Here is a 26,560-nt window from a genome sequence, read left to right on the forward strand (position 1 = left end):
TTTATTGTGATGTGAAATTTTGTCAATAAGCCTTGGGGGAGTAGGGGGAAAAGGGGAAGTTTAAATTATAGTCAGAATCGAAGAGCTCAAGCCCAAACACCCTCACTTGATGTGGGTATTTGTTTGCAGCTGAAGGATCAGAGGTGACACGTTTAAGCAAAGCTCCCAGAAGTTTAAACTTCAGTGAGGAGAAAACAAATCCCAAACACAATCTTAAGGGTAGCCAGGTCCAGGCAGAAAGCAATCTGGGGATTTTCAGTTTCAACCTTTTCCAAAAGGTGTCACTCTAAGGCAGCAGTGGGGAGGTGGGAGGGAGGTGGAGATAGAAATGTCAGATAAGAGTAATTGGAAAAATAAGATTAGTAGTCCTTGTTTTAACAGATCCTTCGGCCCACAGCATCACTGTCTAAGAAGTTGTTGCTGTTGAGGAGGGAGGGTTTCAGCGTTTATCTTTACCTTCTGATCTTAGTGTGACCTTCTCTGTGCCCAGAGCAGAGCTGGGCCAAGTCCCAGCTATTCCCACAGGACCAATTCACATTCCAGTTTTGCTGTAACCTGGGATACGGGGATTTCCTTGGCTCTGTGTTCTGGTGCAGACTGAAAACTACCATCTTCTTGCACTCAGGATGTAGTGAAGACAGAAAACTAGGATGGATGGTAAGGAGAAAGGCAGAAGAGCCTGTGTATTTTTTAACATGTGGTTTTAAAAGCTGTTTTAAAATTCCACATCATTAACACAAAATAGATACTAACTCAATACTGACATATAATTTAAGAAACAAATTGTTTTATCAAAATATTTGAAGATCAGCTCTTGCCAAGTGAGCCTCTTGAAAAGCACTGGATGTTGCCACGTGTCAGGAAGAGACACACAGAACAGGGAGTGGGGCTCTTGGCAGATAACTGAGAGAGAAGCTGGTTTTCAGATATTTAGTTAAACAACACAAATGTATGTGTAAGTTTAAGTCGACACATGTTAATAATTTAAGGTCTTAAACAGGTTTTTTATTTTATTGTTTTAAAGCTCCACTATTCACTTTAAAAGTTCTGACGGTTTCTCCAGAGCTGGGTGTAAGCATTAGACTCTTTAGAAATTCGTTTGATAGCTTCATTTTTCTTAAAGTGTACAGAGTTAAGAATTATTCAAATACATCTGAATAGTCCTTGTACCTTAACCATTTTATAAGAGAGTTTTTATAATCTGCCACATAGAATGACTAATAAAATCAGAAATGACACACAATTACTTAGGGGTTTTTGTTTTGTTTAGTTTAATTGGTGAGACCAAGTAGTCATCTAGCTTGTAGAAACCTTTTATTACTATGTTCTAGATATGTAACACCAAACCAATATATATTTTCAAATGCAATCTTAGTTTTCTAGATATAGGATCAGAATTCCAGTCTTACCATATTTGGGGACCTTTTAGGAAATTCTTTTAAGTGGAACATGTTAAGTATTATAGAAGATTTCTGAGGTTGCTGTGAATCTCTTTTCATCAAGGATGGCCTTTTAGGAATAAAACAGCCTTTCTAAAACTTTTTTACCCCCAGGAAATATTATTGTTGGGTGAATTATTAATAGATGTGCTTCCAAAATAAGCAAATGCTGTGTTGAATAGAGACACATGGGTTGCTTTCCTGCTGTACTTCTCAAAAGTGTTTATTGGCTCATAATCATCGTGATTCTTCAAGTAGCAATTCCCTAATGAACAGAACCACATGGCCCCCAGCCTGGGCCCCCTAGCACATGTTTTTTCCCCTCCTCTTCAGCAGGCCGCTCCCACTTACCTGCCTTAGGGAGGTGGGCTGTGAGGCCTAGGGCAAGACTGGCTTTTGTTTAACTCTTGCTCATCACTCAGTCCTTTCCTTTAACAGTTTTTTTTTTTTTTTAAATCACTATTGTAATTAAAAGTTGTTTGACTCAAGCTTGCCTGCCAAACCAGACAGCTTCTGAGGTTGAGCCTGTTGCCTGCATCTAGCAGAAGGCCTGGCACATGGGAGACACCCAGTGAGGCGAAGTGGTGGAATGATGGAAGGACTGCACGTCTCCCAGGTCCCGGGCAAAGCGGGTAGAATGCAGAGCAGGATTAAAAGCTGCTTGCTTCTACCCCAGCTCAAAGCCTGGGACATTTTTATTGTGCCGCCTCGAAACTCACGGGTTCCTGGGTGCTCTTGGTGGCTGATGGGGTGGCACTGAGCATAGGGGTTCCATCCATTCAGGAGCTGAGTAACTGAGCCCTCTTGTCTGCATAGCAAAGAGAAGGTGCTTGAGGCAAACAGAGAGCAAGAACTTGAAGGGCATTTGGTGAAGATGGCAAGGGGACCACTGATTTACGGGGTAGGAAAGTATCAAGTTTGGACTTACAGTTCATCCATCATTGCACTAAGTGGGTCAAAGGAAGGTGTTTCAGAATCACATCTTTGCATTCCCCTTCCTCTCATTCCTCAGGTATTTATTGAGTGTGGACACTGGTTCTGTGTCGGGGCTGAAGGGCCTTCCACAAAGAGAACGGAGATGTGGTCCTTGCCCTCTGGGGATTACAATCCAGTTGCAGCAACTAAGCACACACATGAAATAGTTGTGCAGAAATGTGAAGTGGTGTTTAATTAGGTGGGAGAAACTCAGGTGCAGACGGTAAGAAGTGAAGGCACTTGGGTTGGGTGAAAATAATGTGGCCAGGAGCCCATAGTAGGGACAGTGGTAACTGTCACGCACTGGACACTTCCAGCGTTTCTAGCAGAGAGGGTTGGATGCTTTATGGGTATTATCTCCCTTTATACTCATGCCAAGCCTGTGTGGTAGCTTCTGTCTCCTCCCTATTTGATAGAGGAGGACCTTCAGGCTAAGAGAAAGGTCAGCAATGTCCAGGGTTCCCAGACAAGGTTGCACTTTGGCATCACTTTGCAATCATCTGCATCTTTAATTAAATACTGATGCCTGACTCCTACCCTCAAACATTTTAATTTAGTTGGTAGGAGTGTTACCATGGCATCAGGATTTTAAAAATCTTTCTAAAGGATTCAAAGGTGCAACAGAGTTTAGGAAGCATTGGGTTAATATTGTCCTAAGGTCACAGAGATCCTGTTGGTGGAGCCAAAACTTGAATCAGGTCTGCCTGTTTTCAGAGCTCCAGATTTAATCACTGTACCTGTGAAGGAGGCCAGGGCCCTGTGGCAGAGCCTTAAAGGAGAGGCGATTTCAGTAATTGGAGGGGTTGGTATAGGGCAGTCCAGGGGTGGGTGTACGTGTGTGTGTGGTTGACGGTAGGTGACACCAAGCACAAAATCTTGAATTCAGTAATAAGCAAACATACAATGGGTTGAGTACTTACTGGCACTTTATTAACAAGATCTGACACTTCTGTGGCACCAAGTACTTGGCATTGTTCTTAGGGCATCACGCACGTTAACCCATTGAATCTTCGCAAAACCCCTTTGAGCTAAGTTCCCACATCACAAGGAAGAAACCTGGGCTCAGAAAACTTTTATAACTGACTCAGAAGGACACAGATAGTTAGTGGTAGGCTAGCTCCTAAGTTCTGTTTGTAACCACTATGCTGTGCTTATCTCTTATGTTAAGAATGTACTAAGTGTTTTCATATTTGCCAGTCCCTGCACTAAGAGCTTTACTTTCATTGCTTCATTTAATACTTCCAGTAACGCTTATGAGACATACCATTGTTATAGATGAGGAAACTCAGACACTTTCCCAAGGCTCTATAATTAAAAAGTGGTAAAGCGGGTATTATTAGTACAGTCTGGTTTCATAATCCATGATTTTAACCATTCTCAGTATTTCAAAATACTTAAAATTTTAAAAATTCAAATTAAATCTTAAGTGGAATGCTATCTATAAAACAAAGTAGAACAGCTCCCTTTGAATGTGAGATAGTGGACGAAGATCTCTGCTGATTCACACTCCTCCCCCTCCACTGATCTGTTTATCAGCTCCCAGATGCCTATTTGGAACCCCTGGTGCACTAGGGAACACAGTCTGAAGACAACTACTTTGGGCATCTCAGGAGCCCCTTGAGATGCTGGAACTAGGCCAGTGATATTTTTGACAAAATATTGATGGTTTAGGCATATTTTCCTGACAGTAGGGAGATGAGTTGTAACAGTAAATCCTGTGAGACGTCTTTGAATCCCAAATTCACAGGGCCCAGTTCAAAGTCACATTGAGACACACAGTCAAAACAGCTGAAAAAAATCAAAAGGGAAGTCTAACCTTCAATTTGTATCTTCGGAAAACATTGAAGGGACCCCAGGAATAACTCCTAGCAACTTTTTTCCCCTTCCCTTTTTCTCTTCCTTCTCAATTATCTTATTCTGCCCTTAAAACAAAACAAAACCTCTGTGTCCCCCATCTCCAGGCTCATTATTCCTCTTTCTTTTCTCACTTGTATCTCCTTCTTTTTTATTATATAAATCATTGTAGCCTGCCCTTAAAAGTATTATACCTTTGCACTCAGTTTTACAGGTTCACTCTGCTACCCATTTCCTAAAATCCAGGCACAGAACTGGCTGAGAGATAACTCTGGTAGGGGAGAAGCTGATCAGGCAAAGCCATGTCCTTATTTATGGTAGGGGTAGAGACAAAGGCTAGGAATACACACAAACACACCCACTTATTTTCAATCCTATCAGAAATGTGGGAGGGGAAGGGATCCAAGCTTGAAGCATCAAAAATAATGGTAGAAAGGGATGATGGGTCCAAGAAGTATTTCCAAAACAGAGCTATAAGACTTGATGATGAATAGAAAATAAAAGAGGGAAGAGACAAATGTGGTTCTGAGATCTTAAACATGAGTGACTGAGAAAAGGTCAGGGCTACCAATGTGTTAGTGAGTGGCAGGTTGGGAGGGCTGGGATGGGTGGTAGGGATTTGGGTTTAGATATGTGTGCGTGGATCACTGTGAATTTAAAGTGATATTATGACATCCAAACGGAAGTAATCAATGGGTGGTTCAGTATATGTGAAAGATGTTAAGTGAATAAAAGGAGACAAAGTTTGGAAAAGTATCAGAGTTGAGAGCTGTGGAGACAAATCTCAATCCTCCTCCTGAGGAGCCACATGGATGAGGAAAATGTCTCTGGGACAGAGTCATAAGGGGAAAGGTCTAGTTATGGACTGCAGGAAGGTGAAGAATTTGCAAAAGAAACAGGGGAGATAGATTACCAATTTAGGAGAGCTTCCGAGAGCCCAAGGGAAGGGTTGGCTTTTAGGAAAACGGGGAATGGATACATCCCCACTCACCCATTAAACCATGTTTCAGAGAGACTATTTAATGAGAAGGAGAACTTTCTAATGATACATTTATTGAAAACTATTTAGAAAATTATATATAGCATCTCAATTATACATACACACAAATAGAGAGAGATGGGGAAATTAAAACAAACTGTTTAGAGTGTTTATCTCCATGTGGTGGGATTTTGGGTGATCTTAGCGAAAAAGAATGTCATTTAACCTAAATAAAAAGAAACATTTAAAATTTTCATATCTGTATCTTTTAGATTCTGTACGAGTGTACCTTATTATAAGAAAAAGTGTTATTTTATTGATATCAATTAGAATAAATGATGTATAGATTACATCATCTCACTTACTATCCATAAACATCTAATAGAATAAGCAACATAATTTCCTGTTTCCAGATAAAGAAACTGAAGCTAAAAGAGTTGAAGGAACTTGTGTCAGTCATACAGTGAGTGATGGAGACATGATTCAAATCTGGTAGTTTCTAAGGCACAAGTTTCATATACATAGCCAGCTAAAATGTTACTTCAAATGAGGGGAAGAAGTTGGGGAACTGTTTAGCTGTGCAGACTACACATTAAGAAAAGACATATGGCAAGAAGGAAGGTACCAGTGGCCTGCAAAGGTAGAGTTTCCATGGGATAGCAAGAATAAGAAGCACTTCCTCTTGATGAGAGGGGACTGGTGGGGGGAGATGGAGGCAGGTGTTATAGAGCACTTGGTAAGAAGTGTGACAATTCATCAGTCAAGACAGCCCAAGTCAAGCTGGGGGTAACGGCCCCTTATCTCTTGGTGTAGTACAACAACGGTGCATACCTTGCTTATGTGATGTGGGTTGGCCTTGGGCTTCATTGTGGTCACTCAGGGACTCAGGCTGAAGGAGACATCATCTGAAACATGCTTCTGTGCTCATCATGGCAGGGAAAAGGGAAGGTTGGGGTTGACTGCTAGTACTTAAATGCTTCTACCTGGAAATGACAATGATCTTCTTGGCCAAACCCTCACCCAACTTAAAGGGAGAGGGGAGGTGTTGTCCTACCATGTGCCTGTAAGGGGGAGAACTAGAATATTGTGAAACACCCTAATGACTACCACAGCAGGGAAAACATTTCTTGCTTTTTAATGCTCTTGTTTTGATAGCAAAGGAAACAGTTTGCAGAACTCTAGAACATTTAACACAGGAGGTACCATGGGCATCATCTGGGAAACTGAGACGCAAGAATCAAGTGCTTATTTGCACAAAGTTACAGGTAGAAACAGTGGCTGTGCGAAGACTAGAACAGTGTGTCTGAGGCCAGTGCCCCAGGTGGTCCAGTGTGCAGTCCTCAGTGGTCAGGTGAATTAGGAGGAGTGAAAGGCCTTGGCCTGGGAAGCTATTTTGAGACTCTGCTTCCAAGGTGTTGAAAATAGCAGCCTCACCTCAAACTAAGAATTATTGACGTTGGGAGCCAAAAGCATCTCCAGCAGTCAGAAAAGTCTGGATTACGTCTCTCAGGTGTCCAGGTTTTCTCCATGTTATTATTGCTGAAATGACCAGGGCAGCCTGCAAGTCATTACTCTAAGGTGTAATTGTTAAAGTTGGGTTAATATAAAACTAGTTAGTGCCTGCCCTAAGCAGTCAGGTGGCAGGTGAACTAAGAACTTGGAAACCCAGCTGAGTAGCATACTGTGTCTGTAGATTGCAAGCAGGTCAGTTCAGTTAATGAGAAAGATTCAGCAGGTGAGAATCCTCGACACTCTCCCTCTTCTCTGAGCTAAATAGTACATTTGGGATAAAGAACAATTTATGGAAAGAAACGGGGTCATGAGGACACAGGCCATCCCATATGGAGGGTCAGGCAAACTGTATCTGAGTTGGCACTTGGAATGACCGTAATACTGATATTTTTTTTAAACACTGCTATTGAGTATATCAACAATAGGGGAAAAAAGAAGACAAAATAAAAGAAAATGAAAAACCACCTCTGCTTCAGCCTCATCAAGTATCGCTTCTAGTTATATTTATGATATTCTATGAACTTATATGAGAAACTAAAAAGTTTAATTGCTTTTTAATTTTTAAATTTTGTATATTTCTGAAGTTAAAGAATAATGCTATTTATCCTACAATTAAACATGTGTAATTCTGTGACTTTCATAGGTTATCGTTTATGTTCCTTGCTTTTTAAACTGTTTTTGGTTTTGGCTTTTATTTACATGACATGGCCATCAAGTTTCCTCTTTCTATCAGGGCAAAATGGAGGGTTTTCTGAATCTTAAAATCCTGTAATTTACCTTGGATATGAACTATAATGCTTATTCTGAATACATTCCATGTAAAACTGCAGAAATTGTGTAGAAAGTCTTTATGAATTGGAACTTAATATATCATTGACACGTTTTGAAGGGCGTCTGTTAACTTTGGTGATAGATGATCCCATTCTGCCAAGTTCAGCTGGAAGGGGTGACCCAAACATCAACCCTGGAACCTAGAAACTTCCTGAAACCGTGGTTTTAAATCAGCAGGGTGGATGCAGCATGCATCTGTGCAAGAGATGGCATTTCACCAGCTTGCTCCACGGAAGTCTCTGGAACAAAACCATAAACATCAGCCCTCTTTGTTGTGTGTTGGCTTTTAAAAGCCTCCAGTGGTTTGGGGAGGATAAGGCCTTGCCTTGGGGCTCCCTGGTCCAATTTTTTGGGACCTGGCTGAAAACCCTGGATATTTGATAGTCTGGCTTATTTCTATGGTGTATTAGCACCCTATAAAAGTTACATGTCATTTATTTCAAGTTTAGAACCCTCTCAAACTTCAGGGGCAAACCAAACTTGAACCTTTTGTGGCTGGAATTCTGTTTACCTTTGGCCAAACCTTGCTTCCTGAATGTGAAACAGGGAGGTGAGGTGAGAGGGAGGCCCCTGAGGCCCTTTGGACACCAAATCGCTTTCGCCAAACAAGGCTTTGATAGGTTAAAACATGAATGAATTTGAAACACATAGAATAACTTCCTGTCAGAATACTCTGGGGCCTACACACAGAAGTATATTGTGCCGGGCAAAATGCATTTTGAGTGTTGCCTTCAGCTAACTGAAGTGAGGCAGTATCCGAGATTTTTGCCAAACAGGTTGAAATTGGGTCAAGCCACTCACCCTCCACTTCTAATAAATATATTAAATAGTTTCTATAAAAGTTAGTGGATAATCCAATTGAATGAGGACCTTGAGAAATTTGGACATTTCTTGTGTTTGAAATATTTATTTTTAACTAGTGACAAAGAAAGAGTGGATGCCAAGATACAATGCCCAGTTCAAGGATGGCTTTGATTCCTTTGTGTGTATTGTCAGAACATAGGCTAGCATGAAATGCCTTGTGCTTGAATGGAGGAGAAATAACACACTGCGTTCCACGTGCTTTACAGATAGAGGAACTGATGAATGCACTGGAGAAGACCAGACAGGAACTGGACGCCACCAAGGCTCGCCTTGCCTCCACGCAGCAGTCTCTGGCTGAAAAAGAAGCACACTTGGCCAACCTCCGGATAGAGAGGAGAAAACAGCTGGAGGAGATCCTGGAGATGAAGTGAGTACCCATTTTTGCTTTCCTACTCTCTCTTTTCTAACTTCTCTTTGGGGATGAGAAAGGGAAGGCTAGAGAAGAGGAAGAAAGCTTGGAGAAAGAATAATTTAGCTAACACTTGACTAGTTATTTCCGTGACTACACTTCTTATTTTTTTGAATTATAGCTTCCATGTCCCAATTTGCACATGTCTCACATCTGTTATTCAAAAAAAAGAATCCAACATTAGGTTTTGTGCCTCTGTGTTTTGTGGACGGCACTAATATTCTTAGATCTGTCGAAAAGGTCTGAGTTGGCCAAAGGACAGAGGCCTTGTTAAGCACAATGGTAATTTAAGTCCTGCTCAGAGTTAAGTGGAAACTTTTCTGAGGAGGTATTTCCTAATTGTGACTATAACTTTGCTAATTATATTCTTTTCACTTGTGTATAATGCTTGGCTTGTGTTGGCGTTCATAGAGTCTCAAGTTTGGCACCTCTTTGTTTAGAAAGCAGGACTCTGATTTGCTGGGCCGATAAAAACAGGCTTGGAAATCCCCCTGCCCCCCTAGGTAAGGGCTGGGGGGAGACTGGAACAAATGTCTTTGATTTAATCAATAAGGTATGGCTGCTTGTCGGGCAGTGGTCGTTCCTGTAGGCCTGTGACACACCTGTCTTCACCTAGCTTTTATTTCGTTCTTACAATGAAACAATATCACCATGGAAGAACATAGTAAAGGTAATTACTCAAAGATTTTAGAGGTAATCAATTGCTGTGGATCTGTTTCTGAAAAAATAGGCAAGAAGCAGCATCTCCCTCTGTAAGTTTTAAAATGAAATAATCACTAAAATATAATTTAAATCCAACCTCCTTCCACAGTAAGGGGAAATGTACAGAATTATGGCATCTTAAGCCTGTAACATAGACTTTGAAATTGGTGGCTAGGTATGGAAGAATAACCTTATCCTGACCCTGCAAGTCTTACACATGGTTAACATTAAACCCAGGAAGCTTAGATCATGGAAAATATGGAATGAAATATTTTGAAGGATTTAATAACGAGGACAAAACTTTTATTCCTCGTCAACTACCTCAGTTTCTCCAAGACCAAAGAGTAAGTAGTTTTATTTCCACTTATAAACTCTCATTTTTCCTAATAAAAGATGATATAATAAAAACAGATATTATTATCCTCAGTTTAGAGGTGAGGGAACTGAGACTCAGCGAGATTTCAAGTAATTTGCTTAAGGACATCTGGCCAGGATTAAAACCAAAATCTAATCAGGCTCCCTTTCTACTACCTCATTTTCTCATGGAGCTTATGTCACCTCCACCAAGTCCAGAACTTTTGTCTGAGTCACTGCAGTAATTATGCTGCCTAGAACAGTGCCTGCATATGGTAGGTGCTCAGTAATTGTTTGTTGAAGCAATGAATAGATTGAATGCTGGAGATTGGATATTATGTACTTAGGAAGAAAAGTATTTCAAGCATTTGGACATTATCGATGTGATCAATAACTTATTAATAATACCAGTACATTGATTCCATCAGCCTTTATTCTTTCTCTTTCACTTATCCAGCTTCTGCCTCCTTGTGTGTTGTTATGTGTCAAGTTCAGCCTCGTTTCTCTCGTTGTTCTGCAGCTGTTCCCAAGTTAACTCTACAGCTCCTGGAGTGATTTATTATGCCATTATAAGGAAACTTTCATTATTTCCTGTTTATAAAAAGAGCATATACTTTCAACGTTTTGAGAGAACAAGTAATGGTGAAGCATGCTGGTTTGGGAGTCATCAGAGCTGGGTTGAAATCCTGTTGCTTCCACTTGGTGGCTGTGTGACTTGGGGGAAAATGACCTTAACATCGCTGACCCTCCAGTTTCCTCCTATGATGACTTTCGTGGGGTGGTTGTGAGGAGAGGCACTCAGAGCAGGGCTTGGCACACAGAAAATGATATATGTGTGTAAATGGCGCTATCAGCCAATGAAAATATGTCATTTGTTTAATATACTTTGTGAAGCGTATCATTTATCTAAAATTTGGGTTTATTTTTCTAAAACATATAAACTTTTTCCATGTGTATGTTTTCCTACTTAATTTCATGATTTCAGATAGCACCTAACTAAGACCTCTTTTGGTGAATTGCCACGTTATTGCCCAAGTGCTTATTAATCTGCTGCCACTGCAAAATAAATACAAAATTCCTATTAATTCCTTTGGTAAAAGTAACAAAGCCCTGCTTCATTAAGCCCAATATGGACCTCATTCACTATTTAACTGGCCCAGAAGCCCCACTTACCGGTGGGCTTCTTCCCAGGACTATGGGGACACAGGTGCAGGACAATTACATTGACTGAGAACCCCAATTAGCTTTATCAGCCTCTTCAGTTGTTCAAGTCAACCAAATGGTTTGGTCAATCTTGATTTTTAAGCTGAGTTGACATATTGGTTACTTGGTGTTAACCAAGTCAGCGTAAGTTAGTGGGAGCAGTCAGCTGGATGTATCACTGTATCTGCTGTCACTGTGTGCCAAGGGCTGTTGGTTTTCATTCAACTGACAGGCATTGTGCAAGCAACTTTAGGCAAGTCTACCCAGTTTCCCAACCCTGGTAGCAAGGGAGAGGCTCTGTGGTGTTAGAGGAAAGATGGACGGGGCCTTGGGTCAAGAGAAAGAAGATGTGGTCTTGTAACTCAACCATAAGGTTGAAGGAGATCACTCTCTGGTTGCCTCAGTTTTTTCTTTGGTAACGTGGAAGTAATAATACTTGCCCTGCCTACTCTATAGAATTGTTATAGGGACAGGATTTTTTTTTTTTTAATACTGAACTGAAATTATGTAAACCAGCATATGTAAAAGTGCTTTGAAACATAAAAGGGGATTTTGAAATAAGGGGTGGTGTATGTTAAATTCGTTGCAAAATCAAATGGCATGGAGTTTTAGTATTGGGAAGCAGCTGGGTCCAACCTTCCAGCCTACGTAAGCCAGACTCCTGTCCACATAATGACTAATAAGGAATTCATCAGGCCCTGGTGAAGACCACTTCCTTTGGAAGTCACGGGCTCATAAGGTGGTGGTTCGTGTTCCACGGCTCATGCAGGTAGCTCATTTGTCCTTAGATGGAACTGAAATGGCTTTCCATGGAATCTTCCCACTTGTCTTGGTTTTTGTTGCAGGGCTACATAGATTTCACCTGAGCCCCATCCACAGGACAGCCAGCCTTTTAGATATTTGTTGGGGTAAAAGTGTGCATTTTAGGAAAAAAAAGAAAAAAGAAACAGAGAAGCAAAACTTAAAAACAAAACCACCTCGATCCTACCATGCAGAGATGGATGCTGATAGCATTTTGGTATATACCTTTACAAATGCTCTCTATTATTTAACAAAATTAGATTGTACTTCCATATTTTATAAATCCTGCATTTGAGAAATGAAAGGATGAATTAGTTCAAAAATTTATAAATATTCCTTGAGCACCGACTATGTGGTAGGTACTGTTCTAGGTGGAAAAACAAAAATGGCTGTCCGTATCAAGCTTGCATTTTAGTAAAATGAGAGAAGGAAATGAATGAACAAATAAATAAGTAAATAAATGAATAGGTAGATGAATAAAGTAGCTTCTTGTGGAACCAAAGAAGTTTGGAATCCCACTTAGAAATCTGCTTCCATAGGTAAGGACCGTCATGGTTATTTGGGGTAAAAAGGGACATGCCATGTCACTCCCTATAGTCTGAGAACCCTTTTAGGAACTGAGCCCAAAGGAGAGCCTTTGACTCTGTCTTGCGTAGCATTCTTCCCCCCAGTACGCCCTTTTCCAGTTTGATCTTCATTGCTTTGTATTCTAACTGCCAGTCATTATTCCCACACCGGAAGGAACTAACAGTTCCCGGCCATACATTTTCATAGAAGAACATAATATTCTCCTTCCCTTGTGTATGAGATTATGCTTTTACTTAAAAAAAAATCTAAAAAAAAAAAAAAAAAATCTAAAACCTCTTACTAAAACATTTCATAATGGTTTGTCTTTGTTACACTTGCTTCTACTTAAAGGGATTTTATCAAAATAATATTAAGAACATCATTCTATATGTTTGGTTTTATTAATGCCGGTTAATGAGCTTACATTCCAGTAACCAAAGCTCAATTATTTAATTTGCGGCAGGTGAATTTGATATCTGTAGCTAAAAGGAATTGAAGGCCATGAGATACCGTACTTAAAATCTATCTGTGTGCATTTGCTCAGACGATTTAAACTAGCATAGTAATTTAACAGGCAGACAGGCAGGCTAACTGATATGTTCCATTTAGTATTAAACACTGAATGAATAAGGGTTTTGAGAGCTGGTTAAAAGTTACGTAATTTGAAGTGCGTGTTTTAGACTTTTTGAGGTGATTTCTCATACTTATGTAAAGATTTTAAGGGGACCTCTGTACTTTATCTCATCTGATGACATTGTGATATCCATCTTAATTTACCGGGTATTGTTGCATTTTAGACATCTTCTCTAGATAGCCTCAAAAGCCTTTGTATACACTGGGCTATTTTAGGAAGTTTACAGTGAGGTAAGACCCCGGCTTATTCCAAGGCATTATCCTGTTGGCCTCTTTGATCTAGGATCTCTTTTGAGAGAGGCACTCATTAGGTAAGTACCCTTCAAAGGAGAGGCATGGTGCAGAAAATGATAAAATCAATTTATTCTTTACTTCATGCCAACATGAGAAAAGACAAATCACATTTCTTTAGGAAGGAATCCTAAGTGCCTGGTAATTTGGACAGGATAAATGGAGCCTGGGAGAGGAGTTTTGAGGGCAACTGTTACTTAAAATTGATAAACTCAGTTGCAAGAGATGTTATGGAGATTGAATGAAATTATGCATTTACGAGAAAGTGATTTATAAGCTCTAAAAGTCATATATGTATAATGTGTGACATATTAATATGTTAGGTAAACTGACTATAATTAGCATACACTGATCCCATCTTCAAATTCCAATTGACCTCATGCTTTCAACAGTTTTTTATAGGGAGGGGGCTACAGTGCAATTCCTTCTGTAATCAATGAATGGTTTGTTTAGAAAAACCTTGGCATGCACAATTTAAAATATATATTAAATACTATGTTAAGGTGTCCTAGAATGTCCCAGTCTGTCTGTTCTTATTTACCTCCTGCTAAGTTCTAAAAGGAAATTGAGTCAGCGAAAACACTAGTGAAGCTTGTCTCAGCTTTCTAAGTTACCTGCAGTGATTGAGGACGGGTGGCAGAGAGAAGGACTGCTCATTAAACAGCAGTTGTGGTCTGAGCTGCAGGTAGTCACGTGATGGACAGTAGCTTACCACTCAATATTTCTGTTTCTCTCTTGTAACCCTGAAGTTAGTGGCTTAGGGCCTTTAGTGGAAGAGAAAAGTCTTGCTGTACATAAAGTGGGTAGGCAAAACTTAACTACAAAGAAAATAACTTTAGAGTAGTGGAATGGTCTAATTAGCTTCAATGCGAGGAACGGAAAACCCCACATTCCAGAAGCTCATACAAGTAGCTGCATAGTCACCAGGGACCCACACTCCTTCTGCCTTGGTGCTTTGCTATTCTCTGTACATGAGAGGTGTCCATCTCGTGATACAAGGTTTTTGCCTCAGCTCCAACCGTTCCATCCACATTCCAGCAAGCAGACAGGAGAAAGGAGACGGGAACTTCCCTGCCCTTTAAGTTGCACATACCATCCACTAACATCTGAGTCATTTAACAGTTTATTCGATAAATAGCTGTTGAGCATTCATTGCTTGCAAGGACTGTTCTACGCCTTAGGCACCGATCTAAGCACTGTTCTAAGTGAACAGAAATTGTTTGTCACATGGTCACACTTAGATGCAAGAAGGCAGGCAATGCAGACTGTAGCTGGGTGGCTCTATGTCCAGCTAACACTTAGGGAACCCAAGGAAGGAAAGGGGTGGTGGGGCATTGGGGGCAACTAGCAGTCTGCTGAAGTAAACTGAGTATGAAAAAAAAGTGTCAACTGGTATGTTATCTCACTGAGCATTTAAAAATAACTTTGCAACTATACTTTTAGAGATAGTATTCCTAACAGATACATACTTGTATGCATGCATGTCCAGTATATATCTGAGTTCATTTCTGGGTAACAGTGTTGGTAAACTATGGGAGAGTCATGTGGTGGGTGAACAGGTTTGGAGATACCTGAAAAATCTCATCATGGTTGGGATAGCTGATGGGTGAGGGGTGTTAGTCTAGAGAAGACCAAGAGGCAGATTCTCCCTTCAGCTATTAAAGGGGTGACATGAGAGAAAAGAAATGGACTTGAGTTATGCTGCCTCAGTTGATTGGGCTAGAGCACAATCATCCTTTAAGAGGAGGAAGGCCTTCCTTCAGTGTTTTGTACTGGTCAGAATTCTGTAGCCTTTTGAGATTGTTCCTGAGGTATGTCAGCAAATCCTGGGGGGAGGGGGATATCACCTGCTCTGGGTGCTATAGAGAGAATTCCCATCCCCAGGGAGGGGACAGAGGGATGATCTCCACAATTCCTTTCAATGTGGAATTCTACCAGTAAATCTGCTAAATAAGTGATCTGGAACATGAATAATATTTAGGAGATGCTGGAATCTTCTTTGTTTCTTCTCTTAAGGAACTCTATTTGAATGTAGGAACTTTTGCCAAAAGCCAAAAATGACTGCTTGGTTTAAGACACTGTCCTCTCTAATAGGACCACAACCGAATTTTCCTGTACTTTTGTACATTGCATTTATTTTTCATAAAACTCTTTAGATGTGAAATATATGAGCCAAGCAGAGATGTGTCTCACAAACTATTACAGAGAAAGAATCAGTGGTTAAGTTTCATGTCAGGTAGAGTCAAGAACCCTTCACTCTCCCTGCCCTAAGGATTGTACTATCTTTGATTAAAATGTCTTCAGAGAATTAAACTAGCCCAGGCATATGTACGATTTACTGCATGCAGACTTTGGCCAGTGGGATTAATATTACCGGTGAACAACTCTTAGGTGCTTATTACATGTCAGGCAGGGGCTCAGTATGTCACCTCCTGTGAGATGGGGAGTATTATTACCTCCACTGTGTAGATGCAGAAACTGAGGCTCAGACGCCTGGAACTCAAAGTCTTTTTGACACTACATTCTATGATTTTAACCGCTGACAGATTGCATCACACTGTCTCCTAGTGAAAAACTCAGGATGTTGTTGTAAGAATTTTTCTTGTAATGGTGGGACCAGTTTTGATTAAATAAAAGGCAGTTGGCAAACAGGTGCTTCTTCCAACTCGCATTGGGGAAACAGGACAGCGGGCTGGGGTGATGATGGGAGGGAAGGGGCAGGAAGAGAGCTAGTTGGAGGAGGCCTTTGAACTCAGCTTCCTTATCTTAAAACAAAGCAAGGGGAGACACTGTCTTCTGGCCAAAAACATGCACTGCATATATAGGTTTAATAGTGAAAACTGTCAGTCAAATGGGTCCCTTGGCCTGGTGGTTTCTAATGGAAACACAAACATTTTCTGAGCTAGAGTGTATAATCTTTCAGCTTAAATAATCATAATCAGCAGTTAAATAATCTAAATGCTTATGAATTGTAGAGTCTAAATTATTCCAAGCACCATACTTCATGTTATCTCCATCTTCACAGCAGCAGCTCCATTGGGGCTAGGGAAGATCAACCATTAAAAAAGGGAAAGAGAAACGTACAGGCCTTCCAACCTCCTAAAGTATGGCAAGTCAAAGGGGGCAGTTGTGGTCCTTCTTTCATTCCAAGAGCAGGTTCCTTTGGATCGCTCTGGTCCTCAGTTTGTCCAACTATAAATTATAAATTATAAATTAAGAGTATGAAATTGGCCAGTCCTCCAGCCAGCCCTATAAATTGATGCCCCTTTTACTTTCTACCTTTGTCCTTCCTTTCCATTTGTTCTTTTTTTCATCACAGCCCACTGGGTAGTTAGTTCTTTTCCTAGGAACCACTTCTTGCAGTGGTCATTTAGAGAAAAAAGGACAGAAGAAAAATGAGGGCCATACGTGGGAGAATGTATTCCAGAGCAGGGGCATCAATGGGAAATAGACTGTGGCCCAGATGCCAGCTGTCTGCCAGAACTGCGAAGGGCAGGACTCAGGGAAAATCCCAACTGGTAGGGTTTCTCTGCCTCCCTGTAGTATCTTCTTTGTGAAGGTAAAATATACTGTAGCTGTTATCAGGGGAAGCCTCAACCCTGAGGATGTAGAGGGGAAACATCAAGATCTGCAGCCTCAGTGACAGAGGGCATCATAACAAAAGGCTCCCAAGTCACTGAAGAGTTACAGGACAAGGCATAGCATGGAGGTGGGGAGGGCTTTGGATGTTCTTGGTCCCTGGAAAGTACTTAATAAAAGTTTGATAAAGGAATGAATGAATGCTGATGAAAATTTGACTCTTGCTAGCTACCTCTTCCTCCTTTCCCCTACCTTATCCACCCCTGCCTTCTCTTCCACCCAATCTCCTCTTTCTTCTTTTTTCTCTCTTCCTCCTTTCCTTTCCTTTCCCTCCTTTCCTTTCCTTTTCCTCTTCCTCATGTTCCTCTCTCCTCTTCTTCCTTTTTCCACTCCCTTTCCTACCCCTGTTCTGGTGCCCTATAAAGTGAGAGCGGTCAGAATATTTTCTTTATTTTCTCAACATAATGGTTGTCTTGCTAGATTCTCATTTTGACTGTTGGGCAGGAGGCAGAGCGAGCACCTGGGAAGAAGAGTGAGTGTGTGTGTGTGTGTGTGTGTGTGTGTGTGTGTGTGTGTGTGTGTGTGTGTGTGTGTGTGTGTGAGGGGGCAGGGCGGGGGAGACACACACATGCGTGTTTGGGGGCGGAGAAAGGGCCGGCTCTGGCAATCTTGCCTAAAGAGTGAGATGTAGAGGGGAGGCCACTCAGTTCTTCAGGAGCAAAGCAATTGAGAACTATAGCCTGAAGCCAAGCCGCCGGTCAAGAACCGCCAAACTCTTTTGTTTTCCAGTCATGGAATTTGGGAACCAAGGGATTGTGAAAATTGAAATGCAGTGTTTGACTTGATCTTTGGGTTAAGCCAATATCCCTGGGACCTTAATTTGAACCTGCAGGAGGCTTTGGCCAACTTCTTTGAGAATCTGTTGTTACTCACACCCAACCCTTCGCTTATTTGAAGAGATTTGCAGAGTACACTGCAGCTAGTGCCAGCCCACAGTTATGATAAAAGTTAAATTGTCTTTCTGTTCTGTTTTGAAAATGGTGTCTGTGTGTTCACTTTTTGAGCCCTGAGCTTGGTGCTTCTTTCTCTTCCTGGCTCTATCTCTGGATGTTTTCCTGTAAAACTTTCCCTTCAATGCATTTCTAAGGTTTTATTCTAAGGCAATATGGGATTGGGTACGCGAAGTGGTTATTCTCTGCTCTCCCTTCCATTCTTTGGGAGGGGAGACTGTGCCCTGGGAAGCTGCTCCCTGTACAGTGCATTGCTGGGGTTCCTTTGCTGGCTGACTTCTGCTTGGGTCCAGGGCCTATAGGTGGCACTGCAGGAGATGGGAGGGTGGGAAGAAAAAAGGCTAGAGAATTTCCTCCCTCTTCCCTGCTTGCACTGGGGCCACATCTCTGGCAGTAGGGACTTCTCTCTATGACTGTAGCTCCTCTTAGCAGTGCCCCATCCATGGTTCCCACTGGCACTGGGATTAACTCATGTTTCCTTTGCCCCTTCAGCCCGAGCTGCAGTAATAGCCACCCCTTGTTGCCAGTTTCTGGGTGCCTCAACGCGTTTGTTTTATTAACCCTGCCCACCTCTCCTCTGTAGTCCTTTCACTGAACTCTCCTTATTGGACTCATCTGTGGTGAAGTCTGTTTCCGGCCAAACCCAGACCAGTACAGTGGGGAAGGCCATGGTGCTGTGGTCACGTGTGTGAGATTTGTTAGGATGATTTGAGAAAGCATTGTTAAAAAATGTTTACATTTCCCATAGTAAGTAATTTTGGAAAAAGAAGCAGATTGCTTGATGCTACAGTCAAAACACTAAAACAAAACTGTCATTCTGTGATTTTTTTTAAAAACGGTTGCTTTTCCAATGACCTTTGAACATGAATGACTGCTGCTGCCCTGACCCCAGAAAGATGTGAAGCTGATGTTCCCAGAGTCAGCCTCAGTCTTAGGACTGATGAAAATAGCCCCCTGCTCCCACCATATACAAGGAAAAAATATTCCTCCCTTATTCTTTAGGCTTAGGGAAGTTGGTTTGACTGAACAAGGAAGAATTTCTTGAGATGGGAGGAAAGAGAGCATTCTAGAGGTCCTAGGCTAGAGCGCAAGTCAGCTGCCTCCAGGCCATGGGTAACATCCTTAGATCCAAGCTCAGGGCATTTGGGGTTCCCATAAAGCTAAAGGCATTGCATCTTTGATCAGCAACTGCTCTAATGCAGCACTTCAGACTGAGGTGCAAGCTCAGCACGCCTACTCATTGATCCAATCGCCTGTTCAATCACTGACTCATTCATAAAACAAATCATCCAGGAAGTCAGTTATTTAGTGAGAGAATGAATGAACAATCTGATGTCCAATTATAGGATTAGAAATCTGAATGTAGAATTACAGCTGGGATAAGTGTGCACAAAAGGAAAGGTCTGTGGAGCCATGAGAGCATCCTAAAGGTAGTAGAAGGGCTCCCTGAAGATAAACCATGATGTGTTGGATGAGAGTTCATTAAATGAAGAACCAGGGTTGGTGAGTGGAGTCAGGTTGGGGAGTACATTCTAGAGGAGGAGACTGCCTGTGCAAAGGCCCTGTGGCAGAAGGGAGAAACATGCCTTCCATTAACTCACAGGAGGCCTGTGTGGCTGAAGCACAGAGACAAAGGGGGAAAGCAGGATTGATTGAGGTTAGAGGGATGGCAGAGGCCAGACTACCCAGGACCTTAGGGGCCATGGTCAGATAGTTGGTCCTTATCCTAAGAACAGGAACCCATTGGGGTGAAGTAACATGATCAGATTATGATTTGAAAATAATAAAAAACAATTACAGTATACTTTCCATGTGCCAGAAACTTCTGAAGAGCTTTGAAAATATAAACAATATCTTCACAACATCCTCTAAGACAGGTACTGTTGTCATCCTCGTTTTACTTTTGAGGAAACGGAGGCACAAAGAGGTTAAATAACTAGCCCAAGGTCACATAGCAAAAGTGGGATTTGAACCTCTCAGCATTGTCAAGTAGTCTGGCCACATGCTTGACCACCACACCATACAGATGCTTTTGTGCAGAGGATAGATTTGGATGTGGGCATACTACTTAGGAAGCTGCTGCAGTCTTTCGGGTAGGGAGAGCTTGTCCTAAGGTGGTGGCAGTGGAGATGGAGAGAAGTGGAAGATTTTAAGAGACCCGTAGGGAGCTGAATTTACAGGACTGGGTTTAGATTGGCTATAGGAGTGGTAGAGATAGGCGCCCCTCTCTTTCCCTTCTTCCTGCCAGCTCTGTGTTCTGCTCCCCTGAACACTTTCATGCCTCCACGCAGGGGGGCTGTGAGGGAATTGTTGTGGCAAGTATTGCTCTAGTCCAGGGGTTCTCATCAGTAACGCTACTGACACTGGGCTGGTAAATTCTTTTTTGCGGGAGCTTCCTGTGTTTAGTAGCATCCCTGGCCTTTACCTACTAGGTGCCAGGAGCAATCCCCCTCCTCCACTTGTGACAATCAAAAATGTCTCCAGATGTTTCGAGAAGTCCTCTTTGAAGGCAAAATCACCCTTGGTTGAGAAGTGCTGGTCTACTCCTAGCCTGCATACATTTACAGTTTCTCACCTTGGACCAGCAGCCCACCTCCTTCCTGCAATACTATGAGCCTTGAGCCAATGTTAGTGGCACTAATAGAGTTTTAAACTGGCCCATGCCCTGCACATAGGCCTTCTGCCCTCTGGAGGCAGGCAGCCCTAGACCAGGTAGATTCATAAATCTTAGAAAGGAGCCTTCCCACTGTTTAACAGTGTCATCCATCTTTAGTCTTTAGTAGGTAGCCTAGATAATTGTCTGTAATTCAAGGACATTTTCTTTGAAGACACAGACTCTTTAGTTCTATGCAACTGATTTCAATATGAACTTTCTGTAATCTACTCTCATGTTTGGGCATTGCCTGTAATCTTATGTTTCTGGAACAACGGTTTCCTAAATAGCTCCAGAACTTTCCTGTGGATACTTTCTTTCTTTCTTTTTTTTTTTTTTTAATCTTTATTGGAGTATAATTGCTTCACAATACTGTGTTAGTTTCTGTTGCACAACAAAGCGAATCAGCCATATGCATACACATGTCCCCATATCCCCTCCCTCTTGAGCTTCCCTCCAATCCTCCCTATCCCACCCCTGTAGGTCATCTCAAAGCACTGAGCTGATCTCCCTGTGCTATGTTGATGCTTCCCACCAGCCAACTATTTTACATTCGGTAGTGTATATATGTCGATGCTACTCTCACTTCGCCCCAGCTTCCCCCTCCTACCCCATGTCCTCAAGTCCATTTTCTATGTCTGCCTCTTTATTCCTGCCCTGCAACTAGGTTCATCAGTACCATTGTTTTTTACTTTATTTCTTTTTATTTTATTTTACTTTTGGCTGCGTTGGGTCTTTGTTGCTGCTGTGCGTGGGCTTTCTCTAGTTGCTGAGAGTGGGGGCTACTCTTCGTTGTGGTGTGCGGGCTTCTCATTGCGGAGGTTTCTCTTTGTTTCGGAGCACGGGCTCTAGGTGTGCAGGCTTTAGTGGCACGTGGGCTCAGTAGTTGTGGGCTCTAGAGCGCAGGCTCAGTAGATGTGGCACACGGGCTTAGTTGCTCCATGGCATATGGAATCTTCCTGGACCAGGGCTCGAACCCGTGTCCCCTGCATTGGCACATGGATTTTTAATCACTGCGCCACCAGGGAAGCCCAGTAACACTTTAAAAATTTTTTTAGATTACATATGTATGCATTAGCATACAGTATTTGTTTTTGTGTTTCTGACTTCACTCTGTATGACAGACTCTTGGTCCATCCACCTCACTACAAATAACTCAATTTAGTTTCTTTTTATGACTGAGTAATATTCCATTGTATATATGTGCCACATCTTCTTTATCCATTCATCTGTCGATGGGCATTTAGGTTGGTTCCATGTCCTGGCTATTGTAAACAGTGCTGTAGTGAACATTGTGGTACATGTCTCTTTTTGAATTATGGTTTTCTCAGGGTATATGCCCAGTAGTAGGATTGCTGGGTCATATGGTAGTTCTATTTTTAAGGAACCTCCATACTGTTTTCCATAGTGGTTGTGTCAATTTACATTCCCACCAATAGTGCAGGAGGGTTCCATTTTCTTCACACCCTCTCCAGGATTTATTGCTTGTAGATTTTTTGATGATGGACATTCTGACCAGTGTGAGGTGATACCTCATTGTATTTTTGATTTGCATTTCTCTAATGATTAGTGATGTTGAGCATCCTTTCATGTGTTTGTTGGCAATCTGTTTATCTTCTTTGGAGAAATGTCTGTTTAGGTCTTCTGCCCATTTTTGGATTGGGTTGTTTGTTTTTTTGATATTGAGCTACATGAGCTACTTGTATATTTTGGAGATTAATCCTTTGTCAGTTGCTTCGTTTGCAAATATTTTCTCCCATTCTGAGGGTTGTGTTTTCGTCTTGTTTATGGTTTCCTTTGCTGTGCAAAAGCTTTTAAGTTTCATTAGGTCCCATTTGTTTATTTTTGTTTTTATTTCCATTTCTCTAGGAGGTGGGTCAAAAAGGGTCTTGCTGTGATGTATGTCATAGAGTGTTCTTCCTATGGTTTCCTCTAAGAGTTTTATAGTGTCTGCCTTACATCTAGGTCTGTAATCCATTTGGAGTTTATTTTTATGTATGGTGTTAGGGAGTGTTCTAATTTCATTCTTTTACATGTAGCTGTCCAGTTTTCCCAGCACCACTTATTGAAGAGGCTGTCTTTTCTCCATTGTGTGTTCTTGCCTCCTTTGTTGTAAATTAGGTGCCCATAGGTGCGTGGGTTTATCTCTGGGCATTCTATCCTGTACCATTGATCTGCATTTCTGTTTTTGTGCCAGTACCACATTGTCTTGATTACTGTAGCTTTGTGGTATTGTTTGAAGTCAGGGAGCCTGATTCCCCCAATTCCGTTTTTCTTTCTCAAGATTGCTTTGGCTATTCGGGGTCTTTTGTGTTTCCATATGAATTGTAAGATTTTTTGTTCTAATTCTGTGAAGAATGCCATTGGTAGTTTGATAGGGATTGCATTGAATTTGTAGATTGCTTTGGGTAGTATAGTCATTTTCACAATATTGATTCTTCCAGTCCAAGAACATGATATATGTCTCCATCTGTTTATGTCATCTTTGATTTCTTTCATCAGTGTTTTATAGTTTTCTGAGTATAAGTCTTTCACCTCCTTAGGCAGGTTTATTCCTAGGTATTTCATTCTTTTTGTTGCAGTGGTAAATAGGAGTGTTTCCTTAATTTCTCCTTCTGATTTTTTGTTGTTGGTGTGTAGGAATGCCAGAGATTTCTGTGCATTAATTATCTATCTTGCAACCTTACCAAATTCATTGATTAGTTCTAGTAGTTTTCTGGTAGCATCTTTAGGATTTTCTACGTATAATATCATGTCATCGGCAAACAGTGGCAGTTTTACTTCTTTTCAAATTTGTACTACTTTTATTTCTTTTTCTTCTCTGATTGCTGTGGCTAGGACTTCCAAAACTATGTTGAATAAGAGTGGCGAGAGTGGACATCCTTGTCTTGTTCCTGATCTTAGTGGAAATGTGTTCAGTTTTTCACCATTGTGTATGATGCTTGCTATGGGTTTGTCATATATGGCCTTTATTATGTTGAGGTGGGTTCCTCCTATGCCCATTTTCTAAAGAGTTTTTGTCATAAATTGGTGTTGAATTTTGTCGAAAGCTTTTTCTGCATCTATTGAGATGATCATATGGTTTTTATTCCTTAATTTGTTAATGTGGTGTATCACATTGATTGATTTGCATATATTGAAGAATCCTTGCATCCGTGGGATAAATCCCAGTTGATCATGGTGTATGATCCTTTTAATGTCTGTTGGATTCTCTTTGCTAGTATTTTGTTCAGGATTTTTGCATCTATGTTCATCAGTAATATTGGCCTATAATTTTCTTCTTTTGTAGTATCTTTTTCTGGTTTTTGTATCAGGGTGATGGTGGCTTTGTAGAATGAATTTGTGACTGTTTCTCCCTCTGCAGTTGTTTGGAAGAGTTTGAGAAGGATTGGTGTTACCTCTTCTCTAAATATTTGATAGAATTTGCCTGTGAAACCATCTGGTCCTGGACTTTTGTTTGTTGGAAGTTTTTAAATTACAGTTTCAATTTCATTGCTCGTGATAGGTCCTTTTATATTTTCTAATTCTTCCTGGTTCAGTCTTGTAAAATTGTACCTTTCCAAGAATTTGTCCATTTCTTTGTGGTTGTCTATTTTATTGGCATAGAGTTGTTTGTAGTAGTCTCTTATAATCCTTTGTATTTCTGCAGTGTCAGTTGTGATTTCTCCTTTTTCATTTCTAATTTTATTGATTTATGTCTTCTCCCTTTTTTTCTTGATGAGTCTGCCTAAGGGTTTATCAGTTTTGTTTATCTTCTCAAAGAATCAGCTTTTAGTTTTATTGATCTTTGCTATTGTTGTCTTCATTTCTATTTCATTTTTTTCTGCTCTGATCTTTATGATTTCTTTCCTTTTCCTGACTTTGGGTTTTCTTTGTTCTTCTGTCTCTAGTTGTTTTAAGTGTTGGGTTAGATTGTTTATTTCAGATGTTTCTTGAGGTGAGATTGTATTGCTATAAATTTCCCTCTTAGAACTGCTTTTGCTGCATCCCATGGGTTTTGGGTCATCGTGTTTCCATTGTCGTTTGTTTCTATGTATTTTTTTATTTCCTCTTTGATTTCTTCAGTGATCTCTTGGTTATTTAGTAGTGCACTGTTTAACCTCCATGTATTTGTGTTTTTTACAGTTTTTTTCCTGTAATTGATTTCCAGTCTCATAGCGTTGTGGTCAGAAAAGATACTTGATATGACTTCAATTTTCTTAAATTTTCCGAGGCTTGATTTGTGACCCAAGATGTGATCTATCCTGGAGAATGTTCCATGAGCCCTTGAGAAGAAAGTGTATTCTGTTGTTTTTGGATGGAATGTCCTATAAGTATCAGTTAAGTCCATCTTGTTTAATGTATCATTTAAAGCTTGTGTTTCCTTATTTATTTTCATTTTGGATGATCTGTCCATTGGTGAAAGTGGGGTGTCAAAGTCCCCTACTCTTATTGTGTTACTGTCGATTTCTCCTTTCATGGCTGTTAGCATTTGCCTTATGTATTGAGGTGCTCCTATGTTGGGTGCATAAACATTTATAGTTGTTATATCTTATTCTTGGATTGATCCTTTGATCATTTTGTAGTGTCACTCCTTATCTCTTGTAACAGTCTTTATTTTAAAGTCTATTTTATCTGATACGAGTATTGCTGCTCCAGCTTTCTTTTGATTTCCATTTGCATGGAATATCTTTTTCCATCCCTTCACTTTCAGTCTGTATGTGTCCCTAGGTCTGAAATGGGACTCTTGTAGACAGCATATATATGGGTCTTCTTTTTGTATCCATTTAGCCAGTCTGTTTCTTTTGGTTGGAGCATTTAATCCATTTACATTCAAGGTTATTATCAATATGTATGTTCCCATTACCATTTTCTTAATTGTTTGGGTTTGTTATTGTGGGTCTTTTTCTTCTCTTGTGTTTCCTTCTTAGAGAAGTTCCTTTAGGATTTGTTGCAAAGCTGGTTTGGTGGTCCTGAATTCTCTTAGCTTTTGTTTATCTGAACAGCTTTTGACTTCTCCGTTGAATCTGAATGAGATCCTTGGTGGGTAAAGTAATTTTGGTTGTAAGTTTTTCTCTTTCATCACTTTAAGTATATCCTGCCACTTCCTTCTGGCCTGCAGAGTTTCCGCTGGAAAATCAGCTGATAACCTTATGAGGATTCCTTTATAATTTATTTTTTGTTTTTCCCTTGCTGCTTTTAATATTTTTTCTTTGAATTTAATTTTTGTTAGTTTGATTAATATGTGTCTTGTTGTGTTTTTCCTTGGGTTTATCCTGTATGGGACTCTCTGTGCTTCCTGGATTTGGGAAACTATTTCCTTTCCCGTGTTAGGGAAGTTTTCGACTATAATCTCTTCAAATATTTTCTCAGACCCTTTCTTTTTCTCTTCTTCTTCTGGGACCCCTATAATTCGAATGTTGGTGCATTTAGTGTTGTCCCAGAGGTCTCTGAGATTGTCTTCAATTCTTTTCATTCTTTTTTCTTTATTCTGCTCCTCAGCAGTTATTTCCACCATTTTGTCTTCCAGCTCACTTATTTGTTCTTCTGCCTCAGTTATTCTGTTACTGATTCCTTCTAGTATATTTTTCATTTCAGTTATTGTGTTGTTCATCTCTGTTTGTTTGTTGTTTAGTTCTTCTAGATCTTTGTTAATCATTTCTGGTATTTTCTCAATCTGTGCCTCCATTCTATTTCTGAGATTCTGGATCATCTTTACTATCATTACTCTGAATTCTTTTTGGGGTAGATCGCCTATTTCCTCTTCATTTATTTGGTCTTGTAGGTTTTTACCTTGTTCCTTCATCTGTGACATATTTTTTTGCCATCTCTTTTTTTTTTTTTTTTAATGAGTGGGATTGTGTTCTTGTCTTACTGGTTGTTTGGCCTAAGGCTTCTAACACTGGGGTTTGTAGACTATTGGGT

General features: G+C 40.7%; 1 protein-coding gene across 4 annotated transcripts in view; it reads left to right on the forward strand.

Moving 5' to 3' along the window:
• Positions 1-26,560, forward strand: part of ERC2 (ELKS/RAB6-interacting/CAST family member 2) — a 956,481-nt gene that overhangs the window by 552,673 nt on the left and 377,248 nt on the right. For all 4 annotated transcript variants that reach the window (XM_082346804.1, XM_082346806.1, XM_082346805.1 and 1 more), the window contains one exon: positions 8,661-8,821. In XM_082346804.1, the coding sequence (XP_082202930.1) occupies positions 8,661-8,821 (161 nt within the window). The remainder of the gene's footprint in view (positions 1-8,660; positions 8,822-26,560) is intronic.

Source organism: Balaenoptera borealis (genome assembly GCF_965194805.1).
Source record: "Balaenoptera borealis genome assembly, chromosome: 12".
In the NCBI taxonomy this organism is placed as follows: domain Eukaryota; kingdom Metazoa; phylum Chordata; class Mammalia; order Artiodactyla; family Balaenopteridae; genus Balaenoptera; species Balaenoptera borealis.